This window comes from Linepithema humile, chromosome 5, assembly GCF_040581485.1.
Source record: "Linepithema humile isolate Giens D197 chromosome 5, Lhum_UNIL_v1.0, whole genome shotgun sequence".
Taxonomy (NCBI): Eukaryota; Metazoa; Arthropoda; class Insecta; order Hymenoptera; family Formicidae; genus Linepithema; species Linepithema humile.
Genome location: NC_090132.1, coordinates 2,490,837 through 2,516,067, shown reverse-complemented (window position 1 = coordinate 2,516,067; position 25,231 = coordinate 2,490,837). Strand labels below are relative to the sequence as shown.

Genomic DNA, 25,231 nt, shown 5'->3' with positions numbered 1-25,231 from the left:
TGTTAATTCCTGGTATTCTTAGCATTCGGCAATGGTGGAGCTTCTCTCCAAAATGTATAACGCGTTTATATATATTCACTCGATACTGTCGACGAAAGGTTGCAAAATAAAAATAAACGTGATACATTATGCCTAACATTTAAGACACGTCCTCGCGCGGCTTAAGAGGATTTTAAATTAGCTCCGGGTGCCTCGCAACACGAAATACATTATTCATCACGTTAACGGCAGGTTATATCGACAGTATCACTACTCGTCGCGTTTACGCGCGATCCGACGCGGCTGCGGACGACCGTCTCGCTAAACGATTTTCCCGCAACTTGTCAGCACAATGACGTACGATCGACGTAGAAACATAGGCATAACACCTTGCATAAGCGCTAAGCACGTGAGCGGAAAGTGCACACGCGTCAAAGGAGGCTGCGCTATTCATGTCAATCAGTGTATACACGTGCAACGTGTGCCGACATGATCGACAAGCGAACAGAAGTCAGCTCACGGGATTCGGCGGTATGCGCATACAAAGACTCAAGCGGGCAGTTACGCAATGTAACAATAACGAGACAAGGAATTAGAGATATGCAAAAATTTCTATTGCACAGATAGATCGCTTCAAAAATAGGGAAAAATAGCTTCTTTTACCGGTATCCATTTTTTGCCTGAAAAGTGGCAAAAAGTGATAATGTCGGAAAATATTTTTATTGACAATATTGTGTTATTTGCAAAATATTGCTAATGGAAATTGTCTTAAAAACGATGGAGCTTTTATATATGCCCTTAATAACAATAAATCACAGTATCAATGTTGAATTACTTCGCGTCCAAACTCTTCAGTTGACAACTCGAAAATAATATTTCCGTGTCTCTCAGTAAAATAAAGTGTATTTTAAATCAATTAAAGTATATTTTTATTAACAATATTGTGTTATTTATAAAATATTGCTAATGGAAATTGTCTTAAAAACGATGGAACTTTTATATGCCCTTAATAACAATAAATCACAGTATCAATGCTCAATTACTTCACGTCCAAACTCTCCAGTTGGCAATTCTAAAATAATATTTCCGTGTCTTTCTGCAAAACAAAGTGTATTTTAAATCAATTAAAGTAATCATGATCTAATAAATTGCACTTTATCAAATGATTCCGCGTGAAAACTTTTCTTCCGGAAAGAAAATTAATGCTGCAATGTGTATAACAGAACTGGCGAAGTTTGCCCAAAGTAGTAATTTACCTAAAGATAAGAGTAAAAGTTGAAAGTAGGAGAGTTAATTAATTTGATTAAATAATTCGATTCGTATACGACTTCAGAAATTACAGCGCTTCATAAACATTATAAAATTATGATTTCCCAATACGTTTGTGCGATTGTTATTAGATCGTTTCATAAGTTTTGTTGTCTTTTTATCAAAAGTTTGACGCAAAATTGCAGAAGAGTATTATAAGTTCAATCATCAATGTATTCTCCCTCGTTTTCTATCACATCTTCCCATTTAGAAACTAACTTTTCTATCCCTAACTTATAAAAACTCTGTGATTTAGAATTAAAATAGTCCAAATTAATGTTTTTAGTTGCCACTTAATTTTTTTACGAAATTTATAAAGCATACAATGTCGCAAATGTTCTTGATTTGGGCTTTCAGTTGCCATTCTTTGACCATTCTGTCAATCTTCTTGAAATTTGCACCAGTTAAAGATTAATACTAATAAACAAAATAACAACTAAAAAACAACATAGTTTTGACAGGTAGGGAACAATGCTTCATTCGATAATCGAAAATCGATAATGAAAAAACGACAGGACTTGTGAAACGATCAAATATTTGAAAGGCAGCATACATGCGTGCAATGATTACTTCGATTAATTGTGCTTTATTGATAATAACCACATCTAACATAAATTATTACTGGCCAATTGAGGTAAAGTAGCTTTAACCGTAGCTTTAATCAAGCCATCAAATTTCGGTCACGATTTTCGCGAATCAAATTAGTCGTAAAAGAAAATGTTCCGCGGCAATTTCTGTAAGTGCTTCTCCATCGCGCTAGTCTACGATTGCCAAAGCTCGATCGAGATTCGAGTCGACGCGTGCTCAAGTCAAGTGAACTAAATAATGAAATCACATCTCGTCAAGGGTAGCTGCACCGGCTTTACAAAATTCCTCACGTTGAAATATGCTGTCGACGTCGTCCGTCGATCCCAGCTGGGACTTGAATGATCGATAACGCTTCTTTTCCGTCACTTCTCGATCATTGGCGCACCGACCGGTGCCAAGAGACAGGAACGGAGTGGAACGCAATACAAAAAGTTCCGAGTAGAAATTACTTCGCGTAGAAATATAAGGAAATAAAAAAAAAAAAATGAGAGAAACGCTCATTACGCTTGCCGTCTCAACATCGCGAGATGAGAGACTCGGGGATAATCCCTGAAGAAAGTAATTAGATTCAATCTATGAAGTCTTCGGACCGGGTGCGATTTACATTATCCGATTAAAAGTACACTTATAATTGCTCGTGAAATTTTTTTAATTAACCCGATCTTCATAACCTCAGTCGCTGCATTAGCATTTTTATCGTTATCCGATCCATCACTGAATATTTCATATGACTCGCGATAAACATCCGCAAAGTGGCCATTGGAGTTCCAATTTTTCACATAATATTGCACGTAAAGCCGTACATAATTAATTCTTATATATCTGACACATTTTCGCAATGCGAAAATTTATATTGGCGTAGAAATAAAACGGAAAATTCACCTTAATAGGTGATTCGGTGTAAAAAGTATCGCAATTAGAAAAAGAAATAACTGTTGAATTATCAACGCTGATACGCGAAGCATATCAAATTCTTGTTACTGTCGTATAAAGCCTCGGCGAATTTACCGGGTAATTCGGGCAAGCGTGTCCCCTTATTCCATTTTATCGGCGTAGCGAATTGTGCTTGCAATTCCGCGCGGTTTGGGCGCAGCCGGTTCATTTCAATTAACGTTAACATCGTTCTCTAGATTCCACAAAAGGACCGGCTACATCGGCACAATCCTCAGTCGCGGTCGCAATAAAAAATGCAAACATCCCGACGGAGAGTTCTGCATCCGGTATCACATAATCTTCAATTAACTCAGCGAGTAGAAAGTAAAACGAGCACGATAAGATACGGTGTGTTGTTTCGCCAAACACAAATTTCCCGATGTGAAATTGCGCGGAAAAAATGCAACGTGCAAGATCAAACTCTCTGTGCGAGCGATATAAATTTTTGAACAAATGCAGCCAGTTGTTTTTTTCAACGCGCACACTGGCGCATACCGATTCGGTCGTGTAATTTTTGTCGTTTATTTCATCTTATTGTCTGTGCAAACTATACAAATGTAATTGTTTGAAGTTTACTCACGTTCGGAAAATAATATACGCCGGCGAATGATGCGTTAATTAAAGTTTTTGCCATTTCTTTTCTATTTATCGCAGCGACAGATGGATTTTCGCTATTTCTCTGCCATCTCTCTCTCTGTAACCAATTTAAAGTTTTCCGGATTTTTGACATCGCTGGTGTGGAAAAAAGTAAAAAAACCGAGAGAAAAAATATTTATATCATAAGCTCGAACCATGCGCGAAAAATCATTGTTGGAACATTCCTCTTTCTCTCTCTCTCTCTCTTTCTATATCTCTCTTTCTATCTCTGTCTCTCTTGCTCCATAAAAGTATTTTATAGATTTAGTTCAACGATATTTTTATCTCGACATGGCGGACAAAGAAAATTGCAGACGCTTTAATCAAACGATCATGTCGATTAAGCGAATCGAGTTGTAGCTTTTTGTGCAATTCTCCGTCAGTGCGGTACATGGTCGGACAAGCAAATTACTACTAGATGAATAGTGGCCACTCTGAGAATCTGACAAACCATGATAAATATATTTGCTGTGTGGCGTGCAGCACCGCGCCGCAACGTTTGATAGGACGCGCCCATTGTTGCGGAGAAAAGTAGCGCTGGTAGCCTTCGTGGCGCGAGATAACGCTGCCTCGTTTCTCACTACATAAACTCATTCGGCGCGTACGCGTCGATGTCGTTCGCACAGATCGAACGTTTTGAAACCTCGTTACTCCGACTAAGACAAATCGGACGACGATCCAGGGCGACCGAGGTCGGCCTCGAGTGTTATAAAAAAAAAAAAAAAAAAAAAAAAAAAAATTCCACGATAAAAATAGGTCGCGATAGAAGTCGGAATTAATCGAGTTTCGAGTTATTTAAATTTGTAACGGCGGAAAGAGGCGTGTAGCGTGGCAAATCGAAGTTCGAAAATAGCGATTTGGAGGTTGAACCGCGCTTGAGCGAGAACGCTGGTTTGATAATCGCGGGAGCGATAAATGGCGTATCTTTGTCAAAGTTCCGCAAAGCGTGACGTGATTCGTATCGGCTGCGCGATCGCTCTCGAAGGAGTCACTTTACACCGTAATACGGCGAAAAGATGATTAATCATTCACCGCTTGCTACATGCGGCTAACCCAAAATCGCCTTTCCCCGATAAGCGTCACAGAAACGTGTGGCGAACGCGGGGGATGTGTTGTATGGAATACGCGAGGGGAGAACTTGGATAGATAAACGACAGACTGATGGTGAAACTTATTATGGAACGCATGATTTAGACAAACGACGCTGTTTATGTGCGAAACTGTCATCGTCACTCCCCGAGCGCTTTTGTCTCTTGATATTAAATTTATATTCCTGTCTCTAAGTCCCGTATCTAAATCCTTGGATCTTTCAACGCACGAGTGCCCATAATCCTCGTCAAATTATGCCCAAATATTGACATCAGATTGTCAAACAGCTGGATCTATTTGATTTCACCGTTCTTTAAATATCTGTGGGTCTCAGATTCCCTTTAAACTCTGAATTCGCGACTCCGCGAACACTTTGGTTTTTGAATCTCTTTATCTACAGCGCGAGACCTTCGGATTCTGTGTCCTCGCAGTGTCTTTGAGCCGTTACACCGTTGAATAAAGCTTACGGAGATTGGAGCTTCGCAAAGATTGCTCCTTGATTACGTATATATATATATATATATATATATATCTCTCTTTCTCTCGCGCTTTGACGCTATGTCTTCTTCAACGCTTGAATGCTAAAAAGTCCTTGTATATTGCATCCTTGAGATGTTTTTAACGAAATTTTTGTGTCGCTGCACAGCGTTGCAAAATGCCGGGGTTTCCGACGGTGCGACGCGTATCACCTTAAAGAGCATCGAACGACATAAATCAGTCGATTATCTTCATGTCACCGGTTGCCGTATCCGACTTCAAAATACGTTCTCCCTCGGGAAAAACCGTGCGCGAGTTTAACGTGTGACTCTCTCCAGCCATTACATTACACGCTTTCGCTCTCTCGGCTCGTTCCGGCGACAGAGCCAGCCGGCAGAAACGATGGCTACTTTCAAGAGGATCCAAGTTTACTTCGCTTTTAGACGCAACCACTCGCTCGCAATCAGGAACAGGATTATCCAATATCGACGCAAACATCTGTATTCTATAATGTTGTGCACGACGTGATGAAGATCTGATATCGTTTCTCGATGGCTTCGACGTCAGAGGCCAATCTTGAGGAAAAGAAACTTTCCGATATTTTGCTATTTTAGATACATTCGGCATATAAATAACAAAAATTCTCTTCGAGTTTTACACCGCTTATGGGTTTTTACTCCAGTGTGACATAGCAGTTATGTTATCGAAAGTATAATGTCACACGGAAAAAATTTATTCTGCGTAGATTTTCACAAAGTATTATTAAATTCTAAATTATTGGGTTGGAAAATGTCCCTTGTAAACTATTTATATTAGTTTATATAAATCTTAAAAAGCATTCGCGTTTCTTATATATATTCGCAGAATTTTAATATTCTCTCCTTATTATTATTATATATAAATATATATATTTATTACAATATTATTAATTATTTATTAGAAAAATATTAAAAATGTATTTTCGTCTTTTAAGAATATATGTGTAGACCGCACCGTCTACATATATCAAAGACCCAATAAAATACATTTTTAATGATTTACATTTTTAAATGCATTAAAAATTTTTTTCAGTTACATGAAGCAACGCTAAGTAGCGAATTATAATGCATTCTTAATGCATTTAAGGTAAATCGATAAACGTATTTTATTGAACTTTATTGAACTTTTGACACAGACGATACGGCTCACTAGTACATTTTAAGTACTTTTATTATGTTTTGCATACATAATAAAATAACGTAAAAAGAATTTTAGCCACTGAATAATATAAAGCGTGAATTTATAAAATCCGATTTCAGATAATAAGTACCATAAATATTTCAAGTATATTATTACGAGACTGCGCGATTGGGGCTAAGCATACTTGTTCTCGACAAAATTCACACAGCAGCCCTATCATATTCGAACGACTTAAAGATGGAAATCTGCCTATTGTGTGTTACAGGTCTCCTTTTTCTCGACGAGTCCCGAGCTTTCCAACAAACAACGCTTCGAATATTTCACTCGTACTATACCCAGCGATCACTATCAGGTCAAAGTGATGGTCGACATTGTATTGTCGATGAACTGGAGCTACGTTTCCATCATTTACGAGGAGAGCAACTACGGTATAAAGGTAAGTGCTTGATCGTAGAGTGTCCTGTTTCGAATTCATGGATAATGCTTGATCAGAGAACGCGGAAAGCAATTTATATGTATTGCCTACTTCTATTACTTCTATGTTACATACATATTTATTATACATCTCTCTTGTTTTAATTAAATATATATACATACGTACATTTGATAGATAAAAGAAGAGATGTAAATTTTATTGCATAATTTCTGCTTCGTTTTTCACCACATTAAAACTAATTAAAAGCTTAGTAACAAAATGTTTTTCTCAAAAAAACAGAATGTAATATTGTGAGCACAGTTGACTTCGAAAATTGTATGCACTCATGTGCAAATAGTTTGTTGGATTAAAACTTATATTTACTTAAGCATAATATTATTTTACTCTAATTATTATTATTGCAATGTCATCTGCAAAGCTTTCAAACCACACTGAATATCTAAAATGTAGTGTACGAACGTTGAATAAATGAATGTAAAATCATGATAACTTTGTTAGCGATTTCGTGTAAACATATGTAAATAACAAAATCTAAAAAATAGCACATTATTATATTTTAATTAATTATATAGAAAAGTATGAAAAAATGCTTTTTCTATTTACAGCCAAATAACTTTTAATATAATTATATCTTGTCGGCTACGAGATGATATTCTTTTTTAAACATATGTTAATAATGTTTGCAACATATTGCGTTATTAAAACATTAAAAGCCAGCGCTAAGCGTAATATATTTTACATTTCAAGTAGAAATGTAATTATTATAATATTGTATATACTAATACAATACTTACTAATAATTATTCTACATTTAATTTTAAATAAGATAAAAGTAATATAGTTCTAAACTTTTTATAAAAATGCCAACGCTGCGTACAACAAAATAAGCTTGAACTTATGTTACGAGCTATGATTATACGACGTCGAATTGTTTCAACTTGGCTACAGTCTAGCGGATGTAAAGATCAATAAATTGTAATATTCGCAGGAAATAAACACGGAAAAACGGGAATAAATGGGAAGTGAAGCAGGGCTTCGTTCGCCGCGGAGCAGTCCATTATAATAATTCACAATGGCGTGCAAATGATTTCGGCTCGACGGTCTCGTAAATCTCTCTCTCTCTCTCGCCACGACCATTCTGCTTTTGCAATTCAGTGAATATTTGTGAATATTCGTCACACGAAAATCACAGCGTCTCTCGTTTGCTCAGTACCCACGATAATCAAATAACTCGGAAGAAACCGCGTGGCTCGTTAGACAAATTTTCATTCTCTCCTAAGGACACCATTATCTTGCACCACAAGATGCTTTCTCTCTCCCGATCCTTTTCCACTTCTCTGCCTCTTATCTTACTAGAATTGCTAACTAGAAAATTCCACGCTTGACATATTTCTTGATCAAGTACACTAATTATTCGCAATTAAGACTCTTTTGACTTTATGGCAAGCCTATTTCACCAAGTTGTTTGATCATCATTCGTTGAGCAAACGAAGGGCAACGTGAATTTCAGAGATTGTTAAATTATAACGGGATGTTAATTAAAACTTTTCTCCAATTAAATACTCTGCATATTAACGTGTGTGAAATTATATGCTTATTATAGATAAATCAGCTTCTTATCATGTTACAAAGACATACGTATTTTTCTGTGTTTTTATTAATAATTTCTTTTTACATTTTGTTGGAAATATTGATATTTTCAACGAAACCATTATCAATGATATATTACTTTATTAAATTACATCTGTGCTTCCAGCCACCGCGCCAGTGACATTTTTTCATATTAACTCTCACCACTTTCACGATCCGTACCGTATAAAACAATTTGCAATCATCAATCAGAGTATTGCGAATTGTAAATATAACAAACATTCAATCTTGTTTTCCATTAATTATTATCTACCAACCTTTTCCATTAAACTATTTCTACTTTTTTTGCGCGGAGTAAATAATATTAATGCGAGGACAATGTGTTTGTGCGGAAGTCACGCTATGCAAGCAATTTGGAACTCGGCGAGGAAAATAGTCGAAAAAGTCGGATTTAATCCGCAAGCGCTTGTCACGATTTCACTCCCAGTAAGCACCCGACGTAGCGTTAATTCTTCTCGTGCAAGTTATTCCGAGTGTGAAGAAGACGCACAATCGTGCAAATTGTGCGATAGAAACGAGGTGCAAAGGCAACATGGGAGGGAAGAAAAAGAATGAAGGTTGTACGGATTTAAGTGCATTCGCGGTGAAGAATTATAGCGGACGGGGAAAAAAAAGGAAGATATTTTCTACCGGCAGGCAGCTCCGCGGCTTAGTTGCATGATAACGATTAATGTCGGGTTAATATAAAGGAGCGCTACTTGCGGGGCGGGACGCGCTCTCCGCGTAATCGCTTCTCCGTTTCCAACTTGATAACTAACGCGCTTGATAAGCGCGTAACTGAGAAATACGAAATCGAAGTGCGACGTTTCCTCACGCATGAGAAAATAGCAACCGACATTCATCGCGATGAGAGACGAGAGTGCGGCGTCCTCAATCGGTTGCGCTTCGCGTCATGAAAAATGCATAAACGTTTTCGCCGCGACGATTTGACGACGAAATATATTTTCCGACACGTATATACACCGTATACATAATACATAAGATATGCGCGTGTTGTCCCTTATTATTATTTTTTTTTTATGAATTTCATCTTAACGTCCGCGACCTTCAAAATTAGGTGCAAAAATAATTTCGCGATCGAAAAGTAAGTTCGGACCGTGAGAAGCATTTTGCGCCGCGCGCATGCAGAGGACTAGCATAATTTCATTATTACAGTCAGATGTGAAAACAAAGAGAATTTCCGTTCCGCGGAGAAGTGCGCGGGAGATTTAATAATCAGGAGAATGCAGTCGCCACATTCCGCGCAATGTTAAACGTCAAATTTGCACGATTGTGGTATTAATCACACAATCGTCGCATTTGTGAGCAAAACGTGATGATCGATGCCCGCATTAAATTAATATCTTGCGAACACGCTGTATGTACGAGCGACGCAGTTACACGTGGCCGCATTTAGCGTGCATACGGCGGTATGGTATTTCGATCTATTGCCTTGCGTAACGCCAGCGACGGCTGGCAACACGATGAAAAGAAAAAAACTTTTTCCATTGTAACATTATCCGGTCGATCATTATTGTGCCATCGTGCGCATCGAGTCACTTCCGCTAGATTCTTTTTTTATAAAATCTATAATTTTTATTTTGAGAGATAGAGAGAGAAAGGAAAAAAAACAGAATGTTTGATTGAATTTGTCAGCTAAATGTGGGATAAAATGATTGATCTCGCGTAATCCGTAATAACTTTACCGGCGTTATCGCGTTATCGAGATTAGGGGTTTAATCGGAGGTCAGCTGAGAGTGCCGGATGTAATCTCGTTTGCATGCGGGATACTCTAATAAGCCTCAAAGATAGCTCTTTTACAGTATTTTTGCGCATTAAAGTAACCATAAATTATTCCGACGTTGCACAACGTTATATACGAGCTGCAAATCCTCGAAACATACGAAATCTGCAGCGGATCGGAATAAAAATAATATCCCGATGTTTGATATTTACAGAAGGAATGTGTGTGCACGAAACATTGACTTGGAATTTAAATATTCCGCGAATAGCATGTAAAAAGAATATCACCGGACGAGATTCGTCTATATAACTTTGGATCACGGCCATTCGCAATGTTTTCTGGAAAGCAAGAAAGTAAATATAATACATAACGACGTACATAAATTGCGCGAAGCACAGTGACTGTAAAGATACCGAAAGCCCTAAAATACGAAGAGATCTTTAGCTGATAAATATTTAAGACCTTCGAAAAATCCGTGCAATCTCTTCCTAAACTTTTCTTTTCCCTAGAAATATCTCGGTTACCTTTTCACGGCGCATTTTATTGCTTTGAGACTTTTATAGCGCAGGATATTTGGATTTTTTTCGAATTTTTAAAATCAATCTCGAAATACAAAATGTAAAATCGTACTTCTTGTGTACTACCTCTTGTATTCTATTTATTGCCGTTTGAAAGAACCGGAAAGTTTTACTATACAATTCACATTGCGCAAATATGATGAGACGTGTCTCATTGAAGAAATAAAATACAAATATGTATGCGTCTTTTGAAATTTCAACTTCCGTACGTGCCACTTCCTAACGTAGCGCGGAACGCTCGCAATTCGCAACACCGTGGGCGACGGCGGAGAGCCAGTGCATAAACCAATTCGATAAATGTTCAGCGGGATACGAACAGATTCTTCGAACACTATTGTGGCGAGATTGGCATTTATATATGCGGCGAAATTCAATTTTCACTCGAACCGAAACAAGGGCCAGCATTATAGTGCGCCCACTAGCGTCCTACAATAATGAAAGCTGGACCGCGGTATGAATATATAATATGTACACAGGAACCCCTTAAGCCGCCCTCCAACCAAATGGTTTAACTACTAATTAATCGCGACTCCTTGAACAATAGATACGCGAAACCCAAATTTGCCGTAGATTGTGCGCTCGTACCAGCGTCGAGATCGATGCGGATTTTTCATTAGGCTTATTATAGCAGATATTTAATTAAATTTTTATTTTTGGAAATGTAGAGCGTTATTGCTGTCCGGTGCGAGAAAAATATGGATATTGCGGGATTATTAGCGACGAAAAGAAAAAAAAATAATCCAATGAGCTTTTTTTGCGCGATCGAGCGATTGCGTAGATTCCACGATGACAGAGCTCTGTCGCTTTTTGCGATAGATGAAGAACATGAAAGGATGGGGATTTTCACTTTTTATTATTACAAACTCATTATCTCGCGGGATACGTTAGAAAATAGATGAAAAGGAGGACCGTACGTAACTGCGTTTTTTATGATGACGCGACCGATCAATAATGCTATTCGCGACAGGATTGGAAATCAACGATTTCGACACGGCGCACGGATCGCATACGTAAAGTAAGAGAGAAAGAGAGAGAGAGAGAGAGAGGGAGGGGGAGGAAAGGAGAGAAAGAGAGCATTTAGAAGGAGTGGATCGATACCCGAACATTCGTATATATCTATATATATATGATTTCGTGGCATGAAGAGAACATTTTTCAACGAACGGTCGAAAGCCAAAAGCGTGGAACAAACGGGGATTTTTATTACGAATATCCATTTGTCTGACAAAGTAACAGGGTTTTTTTTGTTCCTCTATCGCGAGTCTCACCGCGGAAGTCAATTGCGCGATTCATTTTACGATCAATGAAGTGAAAGAATCTCGATCTCGATGGAGATTCGATTGGTCTTTCACCATTCTTCCGATTCATTCTTGTTTTAGACGTATGTGATTTTCGGAAAGCGAATGTGTCTATAAATAACGCATACACAATGTATAAAGATCGTGACCAGCATTGCGATGTTATAATTTTACTTATTTAAGTTTCTATACCATTACTCCGTATTGATTTGTAATATCCTTTGCGCACCGACACCTGCGCTTGACTTTTATAGCCGCCGTTGATCTTTTCATTTGTCCAAAGTACCCGAAAGCTTAATTATTCGGAAATTGTTATCAGTCGTATTATTTTATAGACGCAGCGGCTGCGCTATTTCGAATGGCACGTGTTAAATCCGCAAAATGCAAACGTTGATGCGGCAATCTCCGCTATCGCGATTTCGCGCACGACTCATCAAAAGACGCCGGCGTCTGTGGACGTTCTATTTAAGTTTGTATTTTTCCATTAAGGTGCATTTCCCTCCCGCCTTTCCATTTATTCCTCAGTACGCTCATCTTTCTTCCAAAAGACCGACAAAGCATTACGAGCGCTGCTCGATGAAGACCGCGAGCGGGCTTGCATTAGACACGGCGTATTGTTAGAAACCGAGAGAGTACATCTTCTTCTATTCCTCTGCGTTGCAGGCTTTCGAGGAGCTCGAGGAACTGCTAGGAAAACACAACATATGTATCGCCGTCAAGGAGAAGTTGGTAAAGGACTCCGGGGTAGCCGAGGAGATTGCCTACGACAATATAGTTTCGAAGCTGCTGACAAAACCACGAGCAAGAGGTAAAGTAAAAGACTCCATAGATCAAATAAAGAAGTGTAGAAAACATATGCAAAATCTTTTTCTTAAATACTTTTTTTTTATTTTTTTTCAAAACGTCATTAAAACTTTACGTTTCTGATTAAATTGAGTGAAATGCATAGTGCTTGTGCACGCATCACGAATGTCGATAAAAAAAATCTAGAGCTATTCAGACAGTTGATTATTTAAAAAAAAAATGGAATAAATTTGAAGCGAAAATCCTGAGATATTCATGACGCTTAATATACGCTTAAGGGATTTATATTATGCTATTAAATTATTTCTCTCTCTTTATTTATCTCTCATCTCTCTTAAATGCTAAATTCGGTGCGCAGAATCAATTGGGGTAAAATCTTAATCAGCGATAATATATTTTTCGCGATAATCCGCTCTTCGATGGAAGATAAATAAATACCATTAAATTGGATTTAGATTTAAATTATTGTCGCGTGGAGGTGCGTGGGCGACCGACCCACTTACACGACTTCGCCCTTCCTGATCGATGCAAATTACGCCCAAACACAAATGAAGCCCGAATGTGGGAAAGACACAATCATGAAATAGCGCGATATCGATGGTGAACGCAACAGAGACTCCGGGCGTAAGCCATTCGATCCGTTTGAGGGTGACGAAATGGGTTCATTAACGAAATGGATACGCGACTCACTCCAGACGGTGCTTTGTCAAATGCAATCCGAAACTTGCTGAAAATCTCCAGAACTCACCTAACTTCCCCACTTCTTCCTCTCAGAATCTCCCGAGTAAAACGAGCGAACGCTAAATCCCCGGGCTTTCTTTACAAGTCGGACTGATATCAAGCGCGGTTTGACTTATAGCTTTAACCGAATGCTTGCGCGCGCGAACGCTTTCCCATCCATTAAGGGAAAGAGCACAAAGCATTTTGCGAACTGACATATACGGGAAATTAAACGATCTCTTCCAATATCTGTATCATTTTCAACGAGTTTTCCTTCAAGAAGAGCCAAAGTACATTTGCATTTTTATTTAAATCGATGAAAATAACGCTATCCCTTGTTTGACATCAATATTCATGAATTTTCGTGAAAAATAACTCTTATAAGGGCAAAATTCCGATAAAATTACGATGAATATTAATTTTGTAATGAGCTGATTTAAATATTACTTTACGAGAGAATTAAAATAAATAAAATTAAACGATACTGTCTGCGGCTACGGAACACACATTTATAACCGGTACGTAATCGATGTATAAGCATGGAAATTACGTTTTATAATTACGATTTATACCACGCTTGTATATCATTCATAACGGCAAGCGAAGCGTATTTGCATACACGCACCGTTAATAAAATATCGAAATCTCTCAATTTGGCTGTGCACTTTGCAAGGGATATTTAAATATGACGCGCGTGGAAACGGCGGTGAAACGGGAAAAGCATACGTTTCTATTTTCGCGAGCGCGAAATGAGAAATGGAGCGAAGCGAAAACGGCTGTAAGATGCACATATAAAAGTTATGGTGTTGCCAGACAACTCTTACCGCGTTTGCATTCCGGTCGCATATATGCATAAAGAAAAAAATACAATTAATGGCGCAACGCTACCTGTACGCGTTGAAAAGATAATCTTATTTCACCGAAATGGAATTTAGCGGACTCTTCGCCCGACGAGCGACGCGTGTGCTTTCCTCGTTGCCTCGGGCGAATAAATATTTCATCCATTTAATCCATTCAACGCGGTCTGGGACCTTGAGATCCCTTGGCGACTTTTAGAATCTTTTATATCTGGTGACTTTTGATCAACATTTTTCATAAATAATTCACATTTTCAAGCTAACTTATTCCTCAAAACAAAAAAAAAGTTCATTTTATCAGTCTTTATTAATCGTTGCATTAACATATGTAGCTAGAGAATTTTGCAAGAATATTTTTACGAGATACTACTAGGTCAAAAGAGAGAGAAAGATAGAAGCGTTGCATAAACATCATATAAATTGGTCATACGATACCTATTTGTATAATGGAAATAATTTTATTTTGGAGCAAGATAAAATGTGAAATTTTTATCATGTTTTTTGACCGTAAATAAATGAAGTAATGTATTGAGTATTATTAAACGTACATCCGCAAGGAATTTCTTTAATTTTATTTCTTCATTTCATATTAGCATGAATTGTAGATACTTTTCACCCCCAAGAAAAGTGGTCGCAATTTTAGCGAACATATATCTGATTATTTTGGCGCACCTACCGTGCTTTCAACGAGAGAGAAAAGTGTCTCGCGATAAACATCTATTTTATGCAGAATTTCCTCGTGAACCTTTTTTTTCTGTAACCGACCGTCTCGCAGCTCGGTCGGGTCGACCTTATGCTCCTTTTTTTACGCCTCCGTCGATTCTTGCCGGATCCTGTATAATCTTGATTCCCGCAGGAATCGCCGGCGTGATGCGAGACGTTTCATTGGCACTTTTTCAATAAAAGCTCGAGCCTTTCGCCTTTCAGGAAAACGAATTTTCGCGATGCCGGGCGATAAAATAAAACCAAGACGGCGGAAAAGTTCCTTACCGCGATAATAGCGGTAAAACGATGAAAAGAGCGCCAGGCTTGGGCCTGCGTGCAACTTTACGGACGAAATTTCCCACGCGAAGCTCTATCGACTCACGTATCCTGCTGCAGGTTGTATTATCTTCGGTTCCGACCAAGAAGTTGCCGGGGTCATGAGGGCGGTCAGGCGTTGCAACGCGACCGGCGCTTTTTCCTGGATCGGGAGCGACGGCTGGAGCGCAAGAGGATTAGTGAGCGACGGTAACGAGCCGGAAGTCGAGGGCACTCTGTCGGTCCAGCCCCAGGCGAACCCTGTTAAGGGTTTCGAAGAGTACTTCCTTAACTTGACCGTCGAGAACAATCGAAGGAATCCGTGGTTCGTCGGTAAGCACGAATGACCGAGTGCGCCGCTAACGCGACGCTCAACGAGAATTGCTTTAAGGGAATTCGAAAACTTTGCACAACGACCGCAATATATATACGCGTCTACACACACGCGTGTATATATAAACCCTGCGGTTTTTAGCAAGAAGCCAGACTTGCTTCTCAATATATATCTCGGCAAACTTTTAGCATATAAAGTCTTGCAGTCAGCCAACATTATAAGTTTCTATCAACGTTTTCGCCGCATTAACGCCGGATAGAATGTAAACGAAGCAGTTGAAGCGGTAATTCTATTAATAACTTTGTATTTTACTTCTCATTGAAACAAAAGTATAATAGCTTATAGAGTATTACGTACAGCTTTAACGTACTCAGAAACGTTGCAACGTAAGCTTATATCAGTTTTGAATAACTCGGTACGTAATATTCATGCACTATGACTGTTGGTTAAAAATCGAAAATGATACTTTTGTTAATTAATAATTACGGTATGTATGAGCTATTATTAATATTTCAACTTTATAGTTAATTTTTAACATTACATCAAACATTATGTCAAACGCTTATTGAACTGTCAAACATAAAATTTTAACGCGAAATAAAACAATTATGTTTTGTCGATTTAAATCCGACAAACTAAATTCTCAATATGCTGTATCTAATAAAAAAAAAGTACACCGCGCGCCCATACATTTTTAATAAATTATAATGAATATTTATATAGGCACGATGTGCGCGCTCTGAGTCGTCCAAAATTGATGTATTTTTATATTAAAACATTCTTGATTGCTAATATAATATTCTTGCTTTCAAAAGAATAAAAATGCTTTTTGTTAATAGAATTTTTATACTTTCAATAAGGCAAGTATTCGCTGCAAGATGCTATTTATCGAGCGTAGCGAGAATTCCCTCCGCTGTGCGGGAGCATCTTTGCATATTGCACATGTATGTTATGTTATAAAATAATTGCAGAATTTTTTTTTTTATTTTAAAATCTGATTGTCGATTATAATCGACACAGTGTGTCTGAAAAATACCAGAAATAATTTTTTATATAAACGAGATTTACTGACAAATAATATTTTGGTTATTTATTAAAGTTAGTTAGTTATTAAATTAGTAATATTTTAAAGCTTTCTGTGTATTTTACATATATTTCAGTATGTTATGAGCATCGAACATGTACTATGTAAATTATAGCAGTCGAAGTAACAGTACTTTAATACACTTTGCTACGAAAATGCAACGCAACTACGAGTCGATATAAAATTCTGTTTTAAACTCAGTAAAATCGCTGAAATATCGAACTCAAATCTATGAAATATTGAAACATGTTTATGAAGACGAATGGTTATTCCATACATGAATTTTTGAAAGCTTCTGCAAGATTTAGAGCTGGCAGGGAAGATTTGGAAAACGATGAATGGTCGGGGCGTCCGAAAATGACTTTGACGGAAGATTTCATAAAAAAGGTTCACCAAACATTGATAGTTAATTTAAATGTGACTGTACGAGTGCTGGTAGAGAAATTTAGCAAAATTTACGATTCACAACACTTTACACAATTATTTGGACGGAACATCTACGTTCAATTTGCGTTGCATTTGCTAACAAAGTATCGCGGTCAGAAAGCAAATAGTAGTGATTAGTTTACCTGATTTGGCTTCGCGCGACTGCTTTCTGTTTGCAAATCTCAAAATTCTCACGAGAGAAACTTGCTATTGATGTTCTAACCCAGCAGCCATGACAAGAACCCTTCCGATTCCGAAAGCAGATTTTCAGGAATCCATCCACGCATTAATCGCGCTTTAAATAAAATGAACAATTTTTAATCAAGTTATTTTTTAGATATACTGTATATATGTGAACGTTGTATAATTGTCGACAATTGTAGTTGATGCCGGAAGAATTGAAGATACGTAAGCACGTGCTGTTTCCAAGTCGATCTCACCAAATCAATCGAATCGCTCGCTTACTCGTTGTATAAAGAAAAAAAAGGAATTCTCACGTTTATTTTAGAATTTTGGGAACATCACTTCGAATGTCGATATCCAAACTCGTCACGGACACCGTACAACAAAAAATTCAACAAAACTTGCACGACGAAGGAGCGTCTCACCAAAGAGGATACGGCTTTCGAGGATCAACTGCAGTTCGTTTCCGATGCGGTGATGGCGTTCGCTTACGCTTTCCGGTAATTGGAATCTAACTGTCTCCGATTTGATAATTTAATTTTCTAAGTCCAAAAACTTTCGTTCGTCACGAAGAAACGCGCTGCTCTTTCCTTCTTTCAGAGATATGCATCGCGATGTGTGCCGTGGAAAAGAGGGTTTGTGCGATGCCATGAAACCGACTCAGGGAACAACGCTTTTGCAGTATTTGCGCAAGGTGAACTTCGAGGGTAAGCTGACAAAGCGATTCCTTGGAAATGGTTTCGAGGTGCGAATATACCTGCTGGTGCGATTATATCTATCTAGTGCAAGTCAATTCTGTTCGTTGGAAACGTAAACTATAAATCGATACGATACGTATTCCTCGGATGCTTTTGTATAAATAAATTTAAATGAAAGAAGTATTAAAAATCTATTATAGACTTCTATAATTATGAATTTTTAAAATATAACTTAATATGTTCGGGGGAGGAGAGGGGGGGGGTGATATTTTAGGGATTAGCACTTGAAGCAATAAAATAAGTTCGTGCAAACACGCGTTCGATTTCGGTGTAATAAATATTAAGATAAAATCGTTGAAAAGCGCATGCTTTACGAGATATTTCATCTTTTCAAGTCAGAATGTGTGAAACTTTGAAAGACTGTAACTCCGAAACAAGGCGAATTCGGACGTAAGTTTGCGTACATTTGTTTCATTGAAATGCCGAATTCATCCGTGAAATGTTTCCCACGCATTAAATTACATCCTGCAGTGAGAAAACTATCTATTACCGTGATTAGCTGCTTACGCATTTCGATCAAGTTTTCAATGATACTCATAGGCGATCGAACGACTACGTTTAAGGTCTAAGCGGAGACAAGTTTCGATTCGACAAGAACGGCGACGGACCCGCGCGGTACAACATCATACATTTCAAACAAACCGAGCCGGGTAAATACAAGTGGATTCGCGTCGGTAAATACCTGGAAGGCGAGCTGCGACTGAACATGACCGGTAAGCTCTTCTATTTTCATCCTCCTCGATGCGTCCCTATCTCGCGGACGTGTCTCGATCTGCTTATGAATGCTGTCCGTACGTCCTCATAATATTCTACATCGTCGTCGTGCATGTATTTGTTTTAGAAATCCAATTTAAGCTCGGGCATCCTCAGTCACCCGAAAGCGTGTGCTCTTTGCCTTGCGAGCTCGGCCAGGCGAAGAAATATGTCGAGGGTGAGAGGTGCTGCTGGCACTGCTTTAATTGCACGCAATATCAGGTGCGTCGGGTGACGTATCATTGAAATAATTAACCGCTTGACCCGGTGTAGTATTTTATCTGCAGTCTCTTTTATCTTAAAAAAAAAAAAAAAAAAAAAGAACACACACGAACAATACGCTCCATTATTAATCCTTGGGTCTAGAGCGAACAAACATCTACCTTTGCATACACTTTTATTTAGCTTGGTAAATTACAATGGTAATAACAGTTTTTTCCAGAAATATCGCATGTTGGTTTCGTCCGGCGGAATTTTCCCGTTGGAAAAACGAGACATGTGTCAAATGGAGATAAATAAACAATATTTATGTTATCCTTTTTTTTTTATAGCGATTTTGAACGATTTTGTTTGTTGTTTCTATCTTTTTATAATTATTTTCAATGCATACGTTCAAGCCTTACAATTCTATGAATAATAACGCTTTTCCCGGAGAAAAAAAGAAAACACGAGGACGCAGACATAATTATTGTAATTAAGAACTTAATTTCTACGTCAATTAAATTATTTATAAGTTATACATACACATAAAGATTAAATTATCAAAGGGAATTATAAGGGAATACTCAACAATTTTATATTCTGCGCTCCGACATCTTTCCCAAACAGATACGGCATACTCTAGACGAGACACAGTGTACTCAGTGTCGTCGAGGCACATTGCCCGACGAAACTCATTCCGCTTGCCGGGATATTCCAGAAGAATTTTTGCACCCGTTCAGCAGCTGGGCAATAGGCGCGATGCTTTTCTCCGCGTTTGGAATTATGGTAGGCACTTTTTTTTACGACTTTCGGCTGTCGAAAAAAAAAAGAAAAATATTACGATCGTCAAAAATATGCAAAAGTTTCTATCCTTTTAAGACAATTTTCTTTCAGTAATATCTTATAAATTATACGACATTTTTGGCCAAAAATATTAGATTGATCGAAAAGTTCCTTTGGATTTTCATTTTTCATTTTCGTTGAAAAATCCGTAGGAATTTTCTGATCAATCCAATGCTTTCCGATATTATCTATCAGCTTTCAGGCAAAGGATGGATGAAAGATGGAGCGATAAAAGAGAAGTCTCCGTTTTTCAAGCGATCTATCTATATAAGAGCGATGGAAACTTTTGGCATATAATATACCTTGAATTGCAATAATTATCGCACGACGTGTTTCGCGCCGTTAATTTATAATACATGCTTCACGTGTACTTTATGCGCACATAGGTGACGTTGTCTGTCTGCATCGTGTTCCTCAAACACAACGACACGCCTGTCGTACGTGCATCCGGGCGGGAACTATCTTACGTTCTCCTCTCGGGAATTTTGCTCTGCTATCTCGTCACATTTACCCTGGTGCTCAAACCCACGGACATTGTCTGCGGTATCCAAAGGTAAAAAAAAAAAAAAGAAGACTATGATTCTTTTCGTGTACATTCTATAAAGTTTTCGATATGATAGCGTTAATCTTCTCGCTCCTACGGTCTATGTGTCTGTTTGTACGCGTGTTACTAGACAAATGACATCCCTCGCGTGCGATTAACGCACGCTCGACTGAGAATAACAGTTTCGCCGCAACTCACAAATTCTAATCAGTCTACGCATTTTTTCTCCTTACCTTCTAACGCAAAGTTTATAATCCATTTGTAATAGATTCTCCGCCGGTTTCTGCTTCACTGTAGTATACGCGGCTTTACTGACGAAGACCAATCGGATCTCAAGAATCTTCAACGCCGGGAGCGCGAAGAGACCGTCCTTTATATCACCGCGATCGCAACTGATTATCTGCTTCGGATTGGTATTCGTGCAAATTCTAATCAATGGAGTTTGGATGATCATTGATCCTGCACGGGCGATGCACCACTATCCTACGATGGAAGACAACTTGCTCGTCTGCAATAATTACATTGACGCTAGCTATATGATAGCGTTTGCGTATCCCACAATATTAATCGTCGTGTGCACCATTTACGCCATCCTCACGAGAAAGATTCCGGAAGCCTTCAACGAGAGCAAGCACATCGGTAAGTTCAGCTTTTGCATTAATATTCGCTCTTCACACCGCATCGTTTATATTTTATCGAGATGTTTTTTTTTTTTTTTTCGTAACTAAAAAAAAAGCGAAAAGAATCAATAACGAGAAAATATTTTTTAAATATTTCACACTCGCATAGAATAATAATATATTATTACGAAAACATTGAAATATTGAGTGCTTAGTGAAGCATGAGAGAGAGAGAGAGAGAGAGAGAGAGAGAGAAAGAAAGAAAGAAAGAAAGAGAAAGAGAGCGGCGGTTTATTAAAACAATAATGTGTCTAAATGCAGGTTTAACGATGTATACGACGTGCGTTATATGGTGCGCTTTTGTACCTTTGTACTACGGCACCGGAAGCAACGTTGCGCTGAGAATTACTTCAATGTCGGTAACAATCAGTCTTTCTGCGTCAGTGACAGTGGCTTGCCTCTTCACTCCAAAGGTGAAACGTAATCCCTTTGAAACATAATGCTCGCATTCGGAGAGAACACGATCGAACACTCAAAATTATCACGATCCGTATTTGAATCTCGATTGCGCGGTGGTTGCAATCTACAAAAAAATTTATTTAAGCTCAAATTAATGCAATCTTAATACGTTTCGTAATTTATATCAACATTTCTTCAAATATTGCGTTTAATGAGAAAATTGTTTAGAACTCTGTTTTGCTGCAAAGAAGAAAAATTGAAATATGAAAGAATTAATTATTTGATTCAACTTGCTGTAGCATCGAGCATTACGTTATCGAATCATTGGGCGGAATAATTTTTGAACCTAACTCAATTTCTTCTTTTACTGCAACAGCGATTCTCACGGAGTATATGTTATCTATTTACATGCGCAGCTGTATATTATTTTAATTCGGCCCGAGAGAAACGTGCGGCCGACCGTCAGGGCAGGCAGGCCTAACCAGACGAAAAGTTCGGCGATAACCGCCACAAACGCTTCGAGTATGATGGGACCAGTCACGGCGACGACGGTCCTAACAGCGGCAACTTGCGATCAGAATAAAGCCATCAAGAAACATATCGCGTCCACCATAGACTGCTCCACTCAGAGCGAATGTAAGTATTGGGTTGATCGGAAAGTTCCTTTGAATTCTTCGATAAATTGAAAGGTAGAAATGCAAAGAAACTTTCTAGCCGACTCAATATAACTTTCAAGTGCCTGCTCAATTTTCATAAAACTTCTTTATTTTATGCGACGTATTATATGCGATGTATGGTTTTGTAATAACAAAAAAAAGCTATAAAAACAAAGCACGAGTACTCAGCTCTTTTTTTATATTTTTTCTATTGGTTTTAACGTGCATTTTTGCTTTCGCTTTTTGCATTTTTTTTTTTTTTTTTGGTTCAAAGCACACGGTACTTTCCATGCTCAGTAATTTTATTCTCAGGGTACGAACTGGAAATAAAGGATCAGAAAAAGAACGGAGAACCACCGGTGACGCGCACCTCACGGGCAACCCAAACAACCAACGTTTGGGACAACGAGAAGGAATTCGTTGCGGTAGTGACAAATAATAAAGAGTCACCGGATGTAATTGCGTCCGCGAGTAACAAGGAATCAAAAAATAGCACAACAACGGCAAAGCGGCTTAACAGTAACGCGAGGATAGGCAACGGACCGCTCTCTCAAAGCGATGTTTCCTTATAGCGGAAAATAGAATTGCCTATAGAGAGAGAATCACCTTTATTAACCGTTACTCTAAAACCGATCTCCAAGAACCCTGTTATCGTCTGATTTGTTCTATATCGCGTACTGTATATACAACTGGAACTTACGTCAGCGCAATATAACGAGAAGATGGCAGAATATTTGTTAATTGTTTGAAAAATTATCAAACGCCACTCGCCACGGGGTTCGATAGCGAAGAAGTGATTGACATAAGAAATTAAATTGTTTGGTATACCGCGTATTTACTCCAAATTATATATATCGTCGGATTAGTCGAGTGAATAGTGAATCTGAAGTAGAGATAAAATTTACTATGCGTAAATCGTACATATATGGCGTGTCGAAAACATGTTACTGTAATGCGCGATATGTTACACGTTAAAGAGAAAGATAAGCGTGAACTTTATAGATATATATATAAGCTGTTTCTTTACTTAACTGTGCAAGATTATTGTGCGATGAAAGGAATTTATATAGTTTATAAATGATACATCTCGTTATCTTTCATCTCTACTATCTCTGCAATTGTGATTTTAATGAATGTGAAGCTCGCTGCGCGTGCATATTTCACGAATAAAAAGCAGATGTTTAACATTATGCAATTCTATTTGTTTCTTCTATCTTTTTATCAAACAACATCGATTTGAATTTTAGTAATATAGTTTTATTAATATATATATATATAATTTATGTTTAGATTGCACAGAGATTGTTTATTGTTGAGAATATCTGAAAAGAATCTAATTGAAGTTTTTGATCCAAAAGTTAAAAGAATTGTTCTAAAGCAAAAACTGTTATATCGTAGTAGATATATTTAAATAGAGTTTAAAACTATTTTCATTTGTTAGATCCAGTTCTGTAAATTTTCTAAGAAAATTTGACATCATGCGTTCATTGTTGTTCACATTGATATACATATATTGCATCTAATTATTGTAAATATCAACTTGTAAATACACTATTTCACAAAAAATAGAGAACACTTTTCGGACGCACAAAATCGAGCAATTTTTGAATTGCTGAGATTCGGCAAAAATTCTAGCTTTAATTTAAGCTTGCTTTCTTTTTTTAATTTTTTGTCTGCAATAATTTTTCGCCGAGTTTCAGTGGATTGAAAATTCTTTCATTTTAAGCGTTTGAAAAGTGTTCCCTATTCTTTGTGCAGCAGTGTATATAAACTTATTATTAGAAGTGAACCTACGTAACGCACACTTTTCATGCATCGCTTGACAATTCAAATGAAATATAGACACACACACATTCCCCCCCCCCCACACACACACACATATATACATATTTGAAATATGTCGAAATATTATAATATAAAAATCATTCTTCAAATACAATTTCTGCAGACTATAGGAATTGCTCTCCGTAAAATTACTATGCACAATCAGTATATGTAATAACGTAACGATAGTGCAAATCTATTTTCTCAAACTATGATTTAATTTCATTAAATATGCTATGTGAAACTTGGATGAGGTTTAAGAAGTCCGTATTAATTTTATATAGCATTAGATATATCCCGTTTATAATAATAAAACATATCGTCTGTACTTTGTCAAGAAAAACTGCTTCATAACTGTCGTAAAAATCACTCAATTTTTTAATACTACATTTGATCGATTTCATTATATGAATTCAGTATGCAAAATTTACAAATACTACACGTTATAGACGATTCATTCTACCATTCATTCTTGCATTATGTAGTTATTTTTTATAGCTACATCCGGTGTTCAGTTTCTCGTATTTTCATATTAAACCATTTCTTATGCATAAATGATTTATATTTTCTCTCACAATAGTTCATAAGATAATATAATAAAATAGAGAACATTACTAAATGAGAAATTTATCACTCGCGTATTGTTGTACATGAAAAAAGTTTTCCAATGTAAATTGGCGTACATTTTAGGCAAAGAGTAATTTAAGATTTATAAAAATTTGAATTATATATTATGTATGTAAAAACTAATATAATACAATGCAAGAAAATGTACATTTTCCTGAATCATATGTATGCATGTACATATACGAATAAATTGTAGATAAATAATTGTACATACACATGTGTGTAATATTATATACAAATATAAATTTATCTATCGTCATAGCTGGTGTATTAAAAATGAATTATTTATACTATTCTTGAATTATAAGGAAAATGCCAAATATAATTGTTTTATCATCTCATTTCCTATTTTAAATAAATAAATTGCTGGAATTTAATCGACAATTAATTATAAAGCATAATCTCTCAATATATTTATCGCAAAATTTGGAAAATTATTAGCGCAACCACTTATGCATATTTTTATTAACTTTATAAAATTTTTGGTATAATTGCTCTTATTTTTAATTAAATGTTAATTAAAAAAAAATTATAGATAGGTTTATATTGATAGAATATACTTCCAAATATGTTTAATTGGAAATTAAATAACATGAATTGGATACAAATAATTAATAATTTATTCTGATTTATTTCCTGCCAAA

The 25,231-nt window shown here is 37.1% G+C and overlaps 1 protein-coding gene across 5 annotated transcripts in view; it reads left to right on the top strand.

Annotated features, from left to right (window-relative positions):
* LOC105675425 (metabotropic glutamate receptor 2) overlaps positions 1 to 24,848 on the top strand; it is a 127,196-nt gene extending 102,348 nt beyond the window's left edge. For 4 of the 5 annotated variants that reach the window (XM_067355582.1, XM_067355581.1, XM_067355585.1 and 1 more), the window contains 13 exons: positions 6,455 to 6,625; positions 12,538 to 12,682; positions 15,357 to 15,608; positions 17,628 to 17,802; positions 17,903 to 18,009; positions 18,624 to 18,773; positions 18,902 to 19,035; positions 19,642 to 19,800; positions 20,244 to 20,410; positions 20,670 to 21,040; positions 21,343 to 21,494; positions 21,897 to 22,116; positions 22,449 to 24,848. In XM_067355582.1, the coding sequence (XP_067211683.1) occupies positions 6,455 to 6,625; positions 12,538 to 12,682; positions 15,357 to 15,608; positions 17,628 to 17,802; positions 17,903 to 18,009; positions 18,624 to 18,773; positions 18,902 to 19,035; positions 19,642 to 19,800; positions 20,244 to 20,410; positions 20,670 to 21,040; positions 21,343 to 21,494; positions 21,897 to 22,116; positions 22,449 to 22,708 (2,463 nt within the window). In that variant the 3' untranslated portion in view covers positions 22,709 to 24,848. Of the gene's footprint in view, positions 1 to 6,454; positions 6,626 to 12,537; positions 12,683 to 15,356; positions 15,609 to 17,627; positions 17,803 to 17,902; positions 18,010 to 18,623; positions 18,774 to 18,901; positions 19,036 to 19,641; positions 19,801 to 20,243; positions 20,411 to 20,669; positions 21,041 to 21,342; positions 21,495 to 21,896; positions 22,117 to 22,448 lie in introns of those variants that run through there. The other variant, XM_067355583.1, reaches the window with a different exon arrangement.
* Positions 24,849 to 25,231: the final 383 nt, after the last annotated feature.